This window comes from Talpa europaea, assembly GCF_964194135.1.
Source record: "Talpa europaea genome assembly, chromosome: 7".
Taxonomy (NCBI): Eukaryota; Metazoa; Chordata; class Mammalia; order Eulipotyphla; family Talpidae; genus Talpa; species Talpa europaea.
Genome location: NC_140074.1, coordinates 110,016,643 through 110,031,375, shown reverse-complemented (window position 1 = coordinate 110,031,375; position 14,733 = coordinate 110,016,643). Strand labels below are relative to the sequence as shown.

General features: G+C 43.4%; 1 protein-coding gene across 1 annotated transcript; it reads left to right on the top strand.

Annotated features, from left to right (window-relative positions):
• Window positions 1-5,867: 5,867 nt before the first annotated feature.
• LOC311173870 (olfactory receptor 4D1-like) lies at window positions 5,868-6,810 on the top strand (the record flags this gene model as incomplete). The annotated part of the gene is made up of 1 exon (XM_084237955.1): window positions 5,868-6,810. The coding sequence occupies exon 1, from the start codon at window positions 5,878-5,880 to the stop codon at window positions 6,808-6,810; it is 933 nt and encodes a 310-aa protein (XP_084094081.1). The 5' UTR covers window positions 5,868-5,877.
• Between the last annotated feature and the right edge of the window lie 7,923 nt (window positions 6,811-14,733).

The following is a 14,733-nucleotide window of genomic DNA, read 5'->3' as shown; positions in this document are numbered from 1 at the left end:
AATTGAGTAAAAGAGGTCAATTGTATTGTGGAAGATCAAAACTAGATTTTTGATGTTGCTCATATTGTAGAATATGCAGATGTCAAATTATACTGTTGTACACCTGAAACTTATTTAATGTTTTAAACCAATGCTACTCTGGGCCTCCCCGGTGGCGCAGCAGTTGAGCACTGGGTTGCGAAGCTGCCTGCAGCCTCTGCAGAGCCGGTTCAATCCCCGGCCTCGGGTCGAGGGTCCCACATGGCGCGCAAACCTCTCCTGCGGCCCGCTGCTCCCCTCAGCAGTGTACTTCATCAATCTGCCTGTTCTGCTCTCCGCTCTGGCTCTGGTGAATTCTCTCACCCTCCCCGCTTCTGACTGTACCCCAGTGCTTGTATAAATAAATGAATAAATCTCTAAAAAAAATAAAATAAACCAATGCTACTCCAATAATTTGTAAAAGATAAATAGATATATGAAAATTTAAAAAGTAGTATCTTTTGTGCATCAGTGCACATTATCATAAATGTTAAAAAACCTATAGAATGGGAGAAAATATGTAAATCATATATCTTATAAGGCTTTAATATCCTAGATATTAAAAAGAATGCTTTCACTCAGCAACGAAAAGACAAATGGACAAAGGATTTGAGTAGACTTTGCTACAGATAGCCAACAAGCACATGAAAAGTTCTTCAACATCATTGTTCATTAAGGAAATGCACATCAAAACTCAATGATATACCACTTTACTCCCACTAGGATGGATATAATAAAAAGACAGGCAATTAGAATTGTTGGTGATGATGTGGAGAAAATATTACTGCTCATGTAACATAAAATGTTACAGCCTTTGGAAACCAGACTAGCAGTTCCTAGAAAGATTAAACATAGAGTCACCATATGACCCATTACTTCTATTCCTTAGGCATATATCCAAGATAATTGCAAATATGTATCTGTAAGAGGAACAGTGAGTAGAAACCTCCAAGACAGTGGGTGGTGCTCAAAGTTAACTCAGTGGTACAAGGTGGAGTTTTCCAGATTCTACCCCTGATGGTCTCAGAGTTGATGGGAAATAGAGATGGGACTGGCACTTTATCAGTTAAAAGTGGCTGACACTTTCACAGTGAAACCACTGGGGCTTCAACAGTTCAATGACTGGTGCCGAGACAGTTAAGCCACTACGGAGGAGGGATGGTTGCAGAGAAGCCACCAGCTTGCCTCGTATGACTTCAGCTTGGACCCTGTCTCTGCTCAGTGGGTGCTGTCTGGGGTAAGACGGACAGCACCTGGCCACCTCTCTCCTCTCCATTTTCTCATTCCCTATGAAAATTAATCCTGTTATTTTTTTCTCCCTGTGTGTCTGCTTTTGAGTCATATCCCTGCAGTTGTAAGTGCACAGTTGAGGACCCACCTGGACCCAATTGGATCACCCTTAGTCCCAGGTTTCACCTGTTTCCTCTCCACACAAAAACTTGTGTGTAGCAGCATTATTCATAATAGTAAAAAAATAGAAACAGCACAAATGTATACGAACTGATTAATGAGTAAACAAAAGTATATTGTACAATGGAGTATTATGGAGTCATAAAGAGGAATGAAGTCCTCATACCTGCTACAACATGGATGCAGCTTGAAAACATTATAAGTGAAAGAAACAAGACATACAAGATCATATATTATATGATTCCATTTATATGAAATGTCCAGAATTAGCAAATCCTGAGAAACTAGGGAGAAAACAAAAGAGGAGTTCTGGAGTGAGATAGTGGTGATGGTTACATAAGCTTGTGAATATACTAAAATCCACTCAAGTGTGAATTTTATGGTATGTGAATTTTGAGGTGTAAAATTAACCAACTTATATTGAGAAGTTCTTTCTGGCTTAAGGGGGGCAGATCAGAGGTTGGGGTGAGAGATACCTTGACAACTGTACTTGTGAAAAAAAGCTTCAGGATTTATGCTATAGAGGGTGTGACCCAGACCGTGTTCTAGATATAGTCACTTTTCAACTACAGTGGTGGCAGGAGAGAGTAGAGCTGTGCACTATCCATGGCACTGACCTTGAGGAATTTGGTTTTCTTGTAAACCTCCCTGGGAATTCATTTCCCTTGAGGGCTTTTATCCTTCCTCATCTTCATCCTGTGATCACTGTCCCTGATGTGTATGTATGTCCTCAAGAGTTTCCAAATGATTATATGTGTCTGATGCAAGAGCTCACATACTTTTTAATCACTCCCCTTGCTCTAGCTCTGAACAGCTCCAACCCAGCGTCATCTCATGAATTTAGCCTAAGTTTTGTCTCCCGAGAAATGTCCCTTCCCTTAAGGCCAATTCTATTTGTATTTTTGGTCAAAGAAAGACCAGGAAGATAATGGAGCTATAGAAGAAGGGTGGCCCAGAAGATGGGAGGTTCTAAGTCTCCTTGGCCACTTTGGCCTAGAGGTAGGTGATGGTCCAGGGTCCTTCCCCTGGTCAACCTGAGAAAGCTCCAGCCAAAGCTTTTAAGATCAGCAATGGGTGGAGGGAAGGTTTGGGGAAATCGTTCAGCAATAATTCTGGGGGAATGGGATTTGGGGAACAAATATGAAACAACAACTTTTGTCTTAGCAGCTTATGTGTTGAGTGGAATTCAGGACAGAGGGTAGGAGGGAGAGCAGAATATAGACACAATTGGTTTCTCCCCCACCTCCTACACACATACACAGCTTCTTCCCACACACCAGGTCTTTCTCTCGTACTTCCCACCTTCTAATGTTTCTTTTTTTAATTTTCTTTTCTTTTTCCACCGTCCTCCTCAGCCTGCTGCCTCTCCCACTCACTCCAGGTTTTTAATTCCTTCTTTATTGCTATACCTCCATCTTCCCTTTTCTTAAATCATGTGTTTAATAAAACCCACTCATAGTCCCAAGATCACCACACTAGATTTGCTCCGATTTTTGGAACCACATATTCCCTCCTCCTCTCTCAGTCCTGTGTGGACTGACTTCCTAAGAGCAAGACAGATGAGAGACAAGAAAGGGGTCTGGAATCCTTCCCTTACCCCAGCCATACCCATGCCCCCCTCTTATGTCTCTTAACTTTCATTCTGATCCAGAATCCTCCTAAGCCTATTGTAAATGCATATAGATGGAAACATCAATTCCAAAGATTCTTCTGAGTTTCTGTAAAGAATGCTGGCCATGCCAAGATGATGCTCCCGGGTTTGCCAGTCTGGTGATGCCGGAAATTATGATTCTTAGATTCTCTTCCAGGTTCTTTAAACTGAACTCCTTCATCCAGTGGCTACTCTGTCACCTGCCACAATGGCCTGGCCCATCTCAAAACTCTACTCACCATCAAACAATCAAGTATTTTGGGGGGAACTAATCATGAAGAATTGCAAACACATATGAGGTGACAGAGTGACAGATCCATCCTTTTGGAAAAATCCCGATATGGGGCAATGTCGTGGAAGAGCAAATCACTCTTGAACCTTGAAGAAGGCGTAGACTTCAGATAGGTGAACCGGATAGGAAGACCATACAAGTGAGGCACTGGCCTAATAAAAGGCACTGAGACTTGAAGGACTGAGGAGATTAGTTTGGTTGAAGCCAGGCATTCTTGGGGGGAGAAAGTTGGAAGATAAGAGTAGGTAGGAGTGTGGACCCTGGGGCTAACTGGACCAGATCAGAGTCCCAGTTCTGCTACTGAATCTCTGTGACCAGAAGCAAATTATTTAATATCTTTAAGCCTCAGTTTCCTTACTTGTAAAGTGGAGATGATTAATAGTATTTAGTATACTTTATAAGCATGTGAATAATAGATGGATATTAAACAGTAATGCTTATAAAATGCACAGCATAGTAACTAACACATAGGTAATACTTAAGAAATGTTTACTCTCACAATGACAGTTACTACTACTACTACTACTACTTCCACTATTGCTGTTAAGCAGCAGATGAGTCTGGAAAGAAAGGTAGGAACCAGTTTGTCTGGAAGCCCCTGAAAATGTGAATTCTTTACCATAGAAGATAAAGAACCATGGAAAATTTTTGAACTAAATAAGAAAATATATTTTATACAGTTGACATATATAGTGTTGCTGAGTGTCTCTGACTGACAAAGGCATATAAAAGCGTATGATAGTTGTAATCCTAATAGGGATGAAGATAAAAATAGGGGCAATGAAGCTATTCTATTGGTATTTTAACAATCAATGATTAAGTGGGAAGATTGAGGTTGGCCACTGAAGGGATTAAAAGTCATGGGTTTTCTCAGAGAGACCAAAGTAGACCATTTACTCTGCTGCTCATCCAGTCTAGCCTTGACACCGTATGATAGAGCAGAGACTCAATGGCAGAGACAAAAATGTGTTCCTTTCCATTGGGTTTGCTCTGACAGTGCTCCAGGAAGCATCCTCTCCACTCCTGGCTGTCTTGGCTGCCTACTCTACTGTGCTAACTTAAGCCCATTTTAACCCTGTTTTGTCACATAATTTTCCACCAGAGAACTTGCCGGGGTTCTCAATTGCCCCTGTGGATGCTTTTCAAGAGTTTCTATGCTAGGGGTAGGTGAAGCCACAGAATAAATAGAACAAATTTTACACAAGTATTTGAGGATAAAAGCAGTTTTAGATGAAATGAACATGGCAGCATTTTGAGTACTGTAGTAGTTCACAGATAATTTTAGAGATAATTCTGTTTTACACTTGTCTACAAGTGTTGACAGGAATCTTTTTACTATACAACCGGAATTTATGTAATCTGTATAGACATTATATATATGATGACTTTACTATTCATTCAACTCCCTTATGAATAGAACATCAGTGCAATTGCTATTGTCCCTTCCCTATGCCAGGTGGGATCAGGAAAAAGTGAACATTCTATGTTCTATTGTCTTTAAAGGGTGGGCCCTCAGTGCAAATTTTCCTGACCAGTAGAGAAAACAATTTTGGAAAAGTAGAACTCAAGTGAATGAGTTTTAACATCAAAAACCTCAGTTTCATTCTTAATTGAATGTCTTCTAAAACTTTTATTTACTGAAGAAACAGATCTCTCCTACCCGCTATGTTATGTGACACCTTGGTTTTACTAAAGTTTTACAAGCCACAATACTGAAGAATGCTAATTTTAAGAAGTCTCTCAAAGAGCATCTAGAACTATGTGAATGATAGAAAATTCACATAAATTTTAAATACAAAACATGAAAATTCAAGGAAATTTTGCGTTTGTCCCAGGCTGCTTTGAGTGCCCCCCACAGAGGTCCCCATAGTAACAAATGTCACTGGAGAAGTATCTCCATGGAAAAGTTTGAGAAGCATTCATTATCCCAGTTTCACTACAGCCAAGATCACCTGCTTGCTTTTCTTCACATTTGCCTCTGAGTTTATGACGATTTCTTCCAATACATAACTCAGTCTCTTCCGTCAACAGGAACCATTTGCCTCAGGATAAACAAACATCTATTTGCTTATGTAAAACTATTAGTCACTACATCCTCTCAAGATGTATGCACCTAGGTCAATGATGTTTGTGGCCACAGATACTCACTGACACACTTATTCATGCATTGATTGATTCAATTAGGTTTCTGGATCCTGGGCTTCACAGGTACTGTGTTTAGATGTAGGTGTGAATCAGACATGAAATCCACAGACAAAGACAGCATGGTCCAAAGGGAAAAGACCCCACGAATGCATGTCAAATAATGCAGGACATGGGTAGAGAGATAAGACTGTGTGACCCTTAAAAAAGTATTTAAACCCTGGGAGGGCCTCCCAAACTTCATCTTGGAATGGTCTCAACATTCAACCTGATCAACTCAATCCTGACCCTCCAAAAGGAAGTGCTTACACTTTCATGATCTTTGTTTTGCATGGTTTCTCCCTAGACACGTGGAGAAGATCCCATGGAACCACATAACATCACACGTGTGTCACAGTTTGTCCTCTTAGGGTTCTCACAGACCCAGGAGCTCCAGAAACTACTATTCCTGGTATTCCTCATTGTCTATGTCACCACCATCATGGGAAACCTCCTTGTCATGGTCACTGTGACTTTTGACTCCCGATTCCACACACCCATGTATTTTCTGCTCCGAAATCTGGCTGTCATAGACCTCTGCTATTCCACGGTCACTTCCCCAAAGATTCTGGTGGACTTCTTTCACGAGCCCAAGATTATCTCCTACCAGGGCTGCATGGCCCAGATCTTCTTCCACCTCTTGGGAGGCGCAGCTGTCTTCTTCCTCTCGGTCATGGCCTATGACCACTACATAGCCATCTCCAGGCCCCTCCACTATGTCACCTTCATGAACACTAGGTTGTGTGTGGGACTGGTGGTAGCTGCCTGGGTAGGGGGCTTTGTCCACTCCAAAGTCCAGCTGGCTCTGCTGCTCCCACTGCCATTTTGTGGCCCCAACATCCTGGATAACTTCTACTGTGATGTTCCACAAGTGCTGAGACTCGCCTGCACAGACACCTCTCTCCTGGAGCTCCTCATGATTTCCAACAGTGGCATGCTGGTCCTCATCTGGTTCATACTGCTTCTGCTCTCCTACTCTGTCATCCTGGTGATGCTCAGGGCACACTCAGGGCAGGCCAGGAGGAAGGTGGCTTCCACATGTACCACCCATATCATCATGGTGTCGATGATCTTCATTCCCTGTATTTATATCTACTCCCGGCCCTTCACCCCCCTCCCCATGGACAAGGCTGTGTCCATCAGCTACACAGTCATGACCCCCATGTTCAACCCCATGATCTACACCCTGCGGAACCAGGAGATGCAGGCAACCGTGAAGAGGCTAGGCAAGAACCTAGTTGTTTGGGGCATGGCGTGAACGCCAAGTAGGTCCACTGTAAATGAAAAATCTTTGTGAATTTTTGTTTTCTCATATGAAAAGTGGAGGAATTATCTTTATCATGTGTGGATGATTGAGGTTCAACTAATATTTTTGCAAACCAACTCCCATATCAGGTACTGTGTTAAGCATTTTCACACTTCTATCTTTTTCTCATAAATCTGGATATATATTATAAAATTGAATAGTTTTACAAACTATTCAAGCAAACTTAGAGATGAAAAACAAGTGCCAGAGCTTGGAGAGGAAGCTGGCTCCTGACTCTTGCTTACCTAGCAATAACAGCAGGGTAGGGTTGTGAGCATGAAATAAGGGGACAAAAATACCTCCACCCATTTTAAACCAGATTTTTTCACAAGTTGTGTTTCAGCACGCAGGCCCAAAAGAGCGTTCACTGTCCTCCAGGTGACCTCTTATTGCCTAGACTGAAAATAAGCCCTGGAAGATAGCATGAAGATGCCTGGCTCGTTGTCAAATGGACATGCAGACACGAGGGGTGCTTGTTTTTATTGCACTGGGGGACCCAGATTCAAGTCACACCAAGATTCAGCAGAAAGCAATCAATCAACTCTACCAACTTGCATTATTTATTTATTTATGTATTAAAAAGATTTATTTATTTATGCATACAAGAACTGGGGTACAGGCCAGAAGTGTGATGGGTGAGAGGATTCACCAGAGACACAGAGGGGAGCAGAACAGGCAGATCTAGAGAAATACAGTGCTGGGGGGGAGCAGCAGGCAAGACAGGAGAGGTCTACAGTGCCATGCGGGTAGCTCCCTGGCCAGGGATTGAACTCGTGTTGCAGTGGCTGCAGATAGCTTCATAATGCTTCATCTTAACCCCTTGTGACACTAGGGAGGCCCCAACTTGCCATTTTTAAATGATGTCAACTCAACTCCCCAAATCAATGTAGCCCCTTCCCCTATGTATGGGGTTGTGCAGGGGTGGGAGGTGGTGCGGGTGCAGATTTTAAGGGTTTTTTTTCCATGTCTCCTTTTTTGTCCATCTGCAATAAACTTTCCCTGCTCTAATGCCAGTGTTTCAGCATTCTGGGTTAGCTGCATATTATATACACAAACCTGAGTTAGTAAGTTTGGTATCAATTTGGTTATTCGAGGACTTCTGCAGAGTCAAAGAAATTTTGGGTAGGAGTGTTACAGGGCAGGGAGAGGGGCAGCCCAGACCCCGCAAACCTGCCTGCTTAAAATAGGTTCTGCCGTCTACCGCATCAACAGAAAACATGAGACTTTAATGAAAAGGAACTTTAATACAATTAGTATACAATACAGGAAAGGCAAAGAATATAGTTTCTAAATCAAGCACCCAAAGTTACCCGTTCCCTCGTGGGTAAAACTCCATCCAAATGGGATTGGCCCAGAGCAAGGCCCCAAAGCCTGCCACAAGTCTAAAGCATCTTCCAGTGGGGACCCACAGAAAAGGATTAGAAACAACCAGACAAGTCTGGGAGGAAAAGAGCAAAATCAAAATTGAGACAAAAACCGCCATTGTCACCTCCCCACGGGTCTCTCACCCACATCTGTTTCAACCAGACCACGACCAAAAGGCAAGCGCAGTTTCTTCACATGTCTCTCGGCTCCATGTGCCTCCTCCAGGTCTCCTTCTGGCTCCATCCTGCTTCCTCCCTTCCTCAGTCTCCTCTGCAGCTGCTTCTCCTCCCTGCTCAGCTCCACCCTTCTTTTGGGTGGGGCAGGGAACCTGGAACCTCCCCTTTTCCTGGGGACCACCCTGTTACAGGAGTACAGTTAATACATCTATCTGATGCTATCTATGCATGGAGGAAAATAAAGAGGGCTGTCCAAATTTACTCTGTTTATGCAGAGACTTATCTCTGGGAACTGGTAGTTTAGTTTCAGCATTGCCAGAAACCCATAAGTCCATCTTTTTTTGAGGTTACTGATTTGCCTGGAGGCAGCAGTCAGGCAGCTTCCCTGTGAATGCAGCCTCTTCACGGGACCCTGTAAGCTGGGTTCTGACTCTCGGCTTATGCCCCTTGGTTGAGCCCAAGGAGAGGGATAACTTTTTTTTTTAAGATTTATTTATTTATGCATACAAGAGCTGGGGTGCAGGCCAAAGGTGTGGGGGGGGGTGAGAGGATTCACCAGAGACAGAGTGGGGAACAGAACAGGCAGGTTGACCGAAGTACACTGCTGAAGGGAGCAGCAGATGAGTCAGGAGAGGTCTGCTGTACCATGTGGGTTGCTCCCTGGCCTGCGGGGATCAAACTTGTGCTTCGGAGGCTGCGGACAGTTTCATAGGTTGTGTCTTGACCCCTTGCGCCATCAGGGAAGACCCAAAGGGTAATTTCTTAATTGATTTTAGTTAACAGTTGTAGCAATAGTTACGTTTGACAATTTTTTTTAATTAAAAACATTTTATTGAAGTAACATTGGTTTTCAAACACTTTCTAAGTTTTAGGTGTGCAGCATTATAATTCAACATTGGTGTATATTACACCACAATTGTAACAGGGTAGTGCCCACAAAAAGGGGAAGTTCCAGGTTCCCTGCCCCACCCAAGGGAGAGTGGAGCTGAGCCAGGGAGGGGAAGAAGCTGGAGAGGAGACTGGAGAAGGAAAGAAGCAGAATGGAGAGCCAGAAGGAGATCTGGAGGAGGCACATGGAGCAGAGACATGTGAAGAAACTGCACTTGCTTCTTGGTCCTGGGCTGGGTGAAACAGATGTGGGTGAGAGACCCTTGGGGAGGTTAACAATGGCAGGTTTGTTTATTTGTTTTTTAAAGGTTTATTTATTTATGCATACAAGAACTGGGGTTCAGGTCAGAGGTGCAGTGAGCGAGAGTCTTCACCAGAGACAGAGTGGGGAACAGAACAGGCAGATTGACTGAAACACACTGCTGAGGGGAGCAGCAGGGGAGTCAGGAGAGGTCTGCTGTGCCATGTGGATCACCTCTCTGGCTGAGGGTCAAACTCATGCTGCAGTGGCTGCGGATAGCTTCATAGTGCTGATGCTTAACCCCTTGTGCCACTAGGGAGGCCCAACAATGGCAGTTCTTATCTAGATTTTGATTTTGCTCTTTTCCTCCCAGACATGTCTGTCTATGTCTGACCCTTTTCCATGGATACCCGCTGGAAGGTGCTTTAGACTTTTGGCAGTTTTTTGGGCCTTGCTCAGGGCCAATCCCATTTGGCTGAATCTTTACCCAGGAGGGGATGGGTAACTTCAGGTGCTTAATTTAGAAACTGTATTCTTTGTCTTTTTTGTACTGTTTACTAATTGTATGAAAGTTCCTTTCCCTTGAAGGTGTTGTGTGTTTTGTCTTGATGCTGCAGATGCAAGAACCTATTTACAGCATGCAGGTTTGGGGGTTCTGGAGTGCCCCTCTCCCTGCCCAGTAACACAATCAACACCAGCACCTAGTTCCATTCCTCCATCAGACAATGGACCCCTTTACCTGTTTCACCTACTCCCAGCCCTCTTCTGCTTTCTGGCAATCTGTTCTCTGTATCTAAGAGTTTTGTTATGATTGTTCACTTGCTTTCTTTTTTTATATTCCACATTATAAGTGAGGTTATACAGTGTTTGACTTTCTCCATCTGACTTAGTTCACTGAGCTAATACCCTCTGTAGGGTAAGGTAAAATATATCAGGCTTTTCTGCCCTCCCGCCATTAGGATAGATGACGGAACCCTACGGTCCTGAATGCATGCCTGATGGAGGGCACCTGGAGTAGGGTGTGGGCATAGGTTGATGGGATTCACCTGGGCTGAGACTGGGCTTTTAAGGGTGGCATCACGGGGACACCAGTAGAAGCCGAAAGAGAAGCCAAGAAAGAAGCAGCAGAAGCCGAGAGAGAAGCAGAGAAGGCCGGAGAGCCTGGATAGAGTGAAGACTTGCTGGGGGTTGGGAGGCCTGCCAGCCTCTCGGCCCCCCAGCACTCCTGCCTGCCATATGCCTGGTGAACCCAAATAAAAGACCTGCAAAAGCCACTAAGGACTCTGACTCCTCTGCCCAGTCTGCTGGATCATAGAAAACCTGTACTGTGTCTATTCCTGCCCCTATACCTTTCCATCCACCTTCTTGCAAATGGCAAGAGTTCCTCTTTTTTTGTTATAGCTGGCTAGCATTCCTTTGTATTCAGATATACCATATGTTCCTTATCCATTAATCCATCCATCAGTGATTTAAGTTGTTTCCAATTTTGGGCTATGGAAAATGATGCTTAATGAACACAGTGGTTCAGTGTGTGGTCCTTGGAACAAGAGCATTGTCATTGTCTGGGAACTAGTTAAGAATGCAAATTCTTGGCCTTACCATTACCAACTCAATGAGAAAGGCCGGTGCTGAGGCAGCTAACCTTTTTATTTTATTTTATTTTTTTTAATTTTTTTATTTTATTTTTTTTTATAAATTTTATTGTTATATTCCCCATACAATTGCAAACGCCCCATTCTGACCCCAATCCCTCCCCTCCCACCCCCCTAAAAGTGTCTCTGGTTCATAGTTTTTTGTTGATTTTGATTTTCACTTTCTTATATTCATTTTCCTGGTCCCTTATTTAAGTTTTCTAGATTCCTGCTATGAGTGAGACCATCCGGTATTTTTCTTTTTCTTTTTGGCTTATTTCGCTGAGCATGATCCCTTCCAGCGCCATCCATGTTGCTGCAAATTGCATGTGTTTATCTTTTTTGAATGCTGAGTAATATTCCATGGTTCCATGGTTTATATGTACCACATCTTCTTGATCCAGTCATCTATTTTTGGGCATTTGGGTTGTTTCCAAAGCTTAGCTATTGTAAACAGTGCTGCTATAAACATAGGGGTGCAGGTGCTCTTTGGAATTGATGATTCTGTGTTCTTTGGGTAAATACCTAGGAGTGGAATTGCTGGATCATATGGAAGCTCTATGTTTAGTAGGTCCAGAAATCTCCACACAGCTCTCCATAGTGGTTGGACCAGTTTGCACTCCCACCAACAGTGCAGAAGAGTTCCTTTTTCTCCACACCCTCGCCAACATTTGTTGTTGCTAGTTTTTTTAATATGTGCCATTCTCACCGGTAAGACCTTTTTTTTTTTTTTTTTTTTTTAAAAATAGAGGCATGCTTTATTTATTTAGTTTGTTTGTTTGTTTTATACATGCACTGGGTACAGTCAGAAGCGCGGGAGGGTGAGAGAATTCACCAGAGCCAGAGCAGGGAGCAGAACAGGCAGAAGGACCGAAGTACACTGCTGAGGGGAGCAGCGGGCGGCAGGAGAGGTCTGCGCACCATGTGGGACCCTCCTCCGGTGGCCGGGGAGCAGCCGGGGATCGAACCGGCGCCGCAGAGGCCGCGGGCAGCTTCGCAACCCAGCGCTCAACCACTGCGCCACCGGGGAGGCCCTGGTAAGACCTTTTTAAAAGAAGCCCTCCAGGTGATTCTCTCAAGGGTAAAGGTCACTGGTCTAAGAAATGGCTTCTTCTAAAACTCCCAGGGAATCTGTTTCTCTTGAAGAGACTCTTGTTCTTTTGTTAGAGGGAAAGGATGTTCTGAGCTAATTCCATACAGGCTTTGTGGACCCCACCCCCACTCCAGGCCGAAGCCATCAAGACATTGGGAAAGACAAATCCCGTCACTACCAAAGGGAAGGTTGCTGGGACCTGAGGGTGGAGTTAAGCAGCCAGGTTTGGTATGAAAACCAAACACGTGCGCCTTGTGGTCTCTTGCTTGCCTCTTGGGTTCAAGGTTGGTGGCTGGCGGCCAGATCTCAGAGTGCCATTTGGGATTCTAGATCGGCGAATCAGGTAGGAAACATTTAAAACTTTATCTCCCACTTTTCTCCCTGAGTTGTACATTTCCTCATTTTCCCTTCCATTGTAAATAAACCCTTTATTAACCTTTCGCATGTGCCTGCAGTAGAGTATTAATAAGTCCTTTTAAGCACGCGGATGAGGACCCACAGTCAGGCAACCCATTTTGTATCGGGGCTGCCCTGTAACACTTTTGGATCTTGATCTGAGAATCTCACACTTTACAAATCTCTCAAATTCTCATTGTCCTTGGTAAATTTGGCCCCCAAGGAGGACCTTCAAAGAAGATATGTTTTTTGAGATTGAGAAACTTTTTAACAAATCCCATTGCTCTCAGGCCCCCAGTGGTAATCAGCCCAGCTCTGCTTCCTGAGCCCAGACCCATAGTTTCTCCCTAAGGATAACCCTGGTCCCCTAGGGTCATCATAACTGAGTTTACGTCGTGTGTGGGCAGCGGCCAGGAAAATGTAGTTGCCCGAAAAAGGATCTCCAAGAAGATGTAAGACCTGAAACTCCTTCCTCTATGAGCTAGAGGTCGGGGTTTCCTTGTCTGCAGATAGATCAACTGTAAGAAGGATCCAGAAACATTTGCCAGAAGGTGGAAAGAGTAAACAAGTGACACAGGTTTGATGGTAGTTAAGTCTAGAATGTGCAGAGCAGGGGGAAGGTGATGTTGAAAGAAGAGGCCTTGGGTTGCATTGGAAACCCAGGCTTTTAACAACCAAATGAAGAATTGGACCTTTGGTTTAGAGGGAATATGCTGAGAGCAAAGGATTAGCAAATACACTGTAAAATTCTCCACATAATCACATAAAAGAAGCTCACACAATTGCTTATTAATAGTAAGCATTTTTTTTTATTTTAGCAACTGCTAAATCAGAGTTGCTGTTAAATGCGCTGAAGCTACTAAGTTATTGAATTTATGATCTAGTTAATAGGGACTACTGAAAAATGATAAATGCTGTAACAGAGGCACTTAAAAAATGCTATTGGAATCCAGAAAAATGATAGGTTAATTCTGCATGGGAGAAATGGCTAAGGAGTCACTAAGAAGTGAGATTTGAGTACTTTTAGGCTGAGAAGGTCATGAAAGGTATTTCAGGAAACAGAATTTATTACCAAAGCTACAGAAATAACTGGACATAAAACATGGTAGATGTGAGAAGGTTTAAATTCCTCGAGTAGCTGTCAGATCCTGAGTGTGGAGATACTGATTAGGATGGTAGGTGGAGGCTACATTTTGCAGCTTTTTATGACATGTTAAGAAGGAGTTGCATCTACATATGTAAGAATGTTCTTCTGCCTGAATTGATTCACAAAGCATAGTAGGTAGCTTCTAAGAGTGTGAGAGTTTTAAGCTGAGGACACTAGATAATCATTAAATGAGTTTAGTAAGGGAGAAAAATGACCAGATTAGAAAGGTTTCATTGAAAGTTGGATAGAAGAGGGACAGGAATGGAAGCAGAAGGATGAGATTAAAATGATCTTTAATGGATAATAGACTGCAGTAGGTCTGGTGAGAAAAGATAAGAGGTTGAGACAAGCAGGGGAGTGGGGAGGTGACATCACCCCTAACCCTGATACCCTGTGTCTCCCTCTCCACCTCCGGTTCCCTTCTCTCCTCAATTCCACCACCTTTCCATTCCCTTCCTTCGCTCACTCTATTCCTTCATCTCTCTGCCTCTTAATCTTTTTCTTTATTCCTTTGTCTATTATATTTCTCTTATTTCAGTATTTTCCTTTCTGTTCTGCCCTTGTATTCGGTAACATCTAAGTCTTGTTCTTTGCAGAAGAGCTCTGAGTCCTCTTCATTCAACAGTCTATTCCTTCATCCACAGATTCTCTCTGTCCTTCTCTGCCATGTCTCAGCACATACAACACCTGGGTCCAATCCTCAGTCAGTAAGGGGCCTCTGGATCTGCAAGGGCTGGGGGACACACTCTACAGCTATTCACCTGCACAACCGTCAACACTACATGTTTTTTCAGTACTGACTATGAGCATGGATGGGCGCTGCTGGGTGCAAAAATATTATAAGATTCAGATCTATGCTTTTGGGAGCTTAAAGTTGAATAATGGAAGAAAAACAGATGTGAAAATCTGTTAAACTTATAATGTGTTCATTTGTGCAT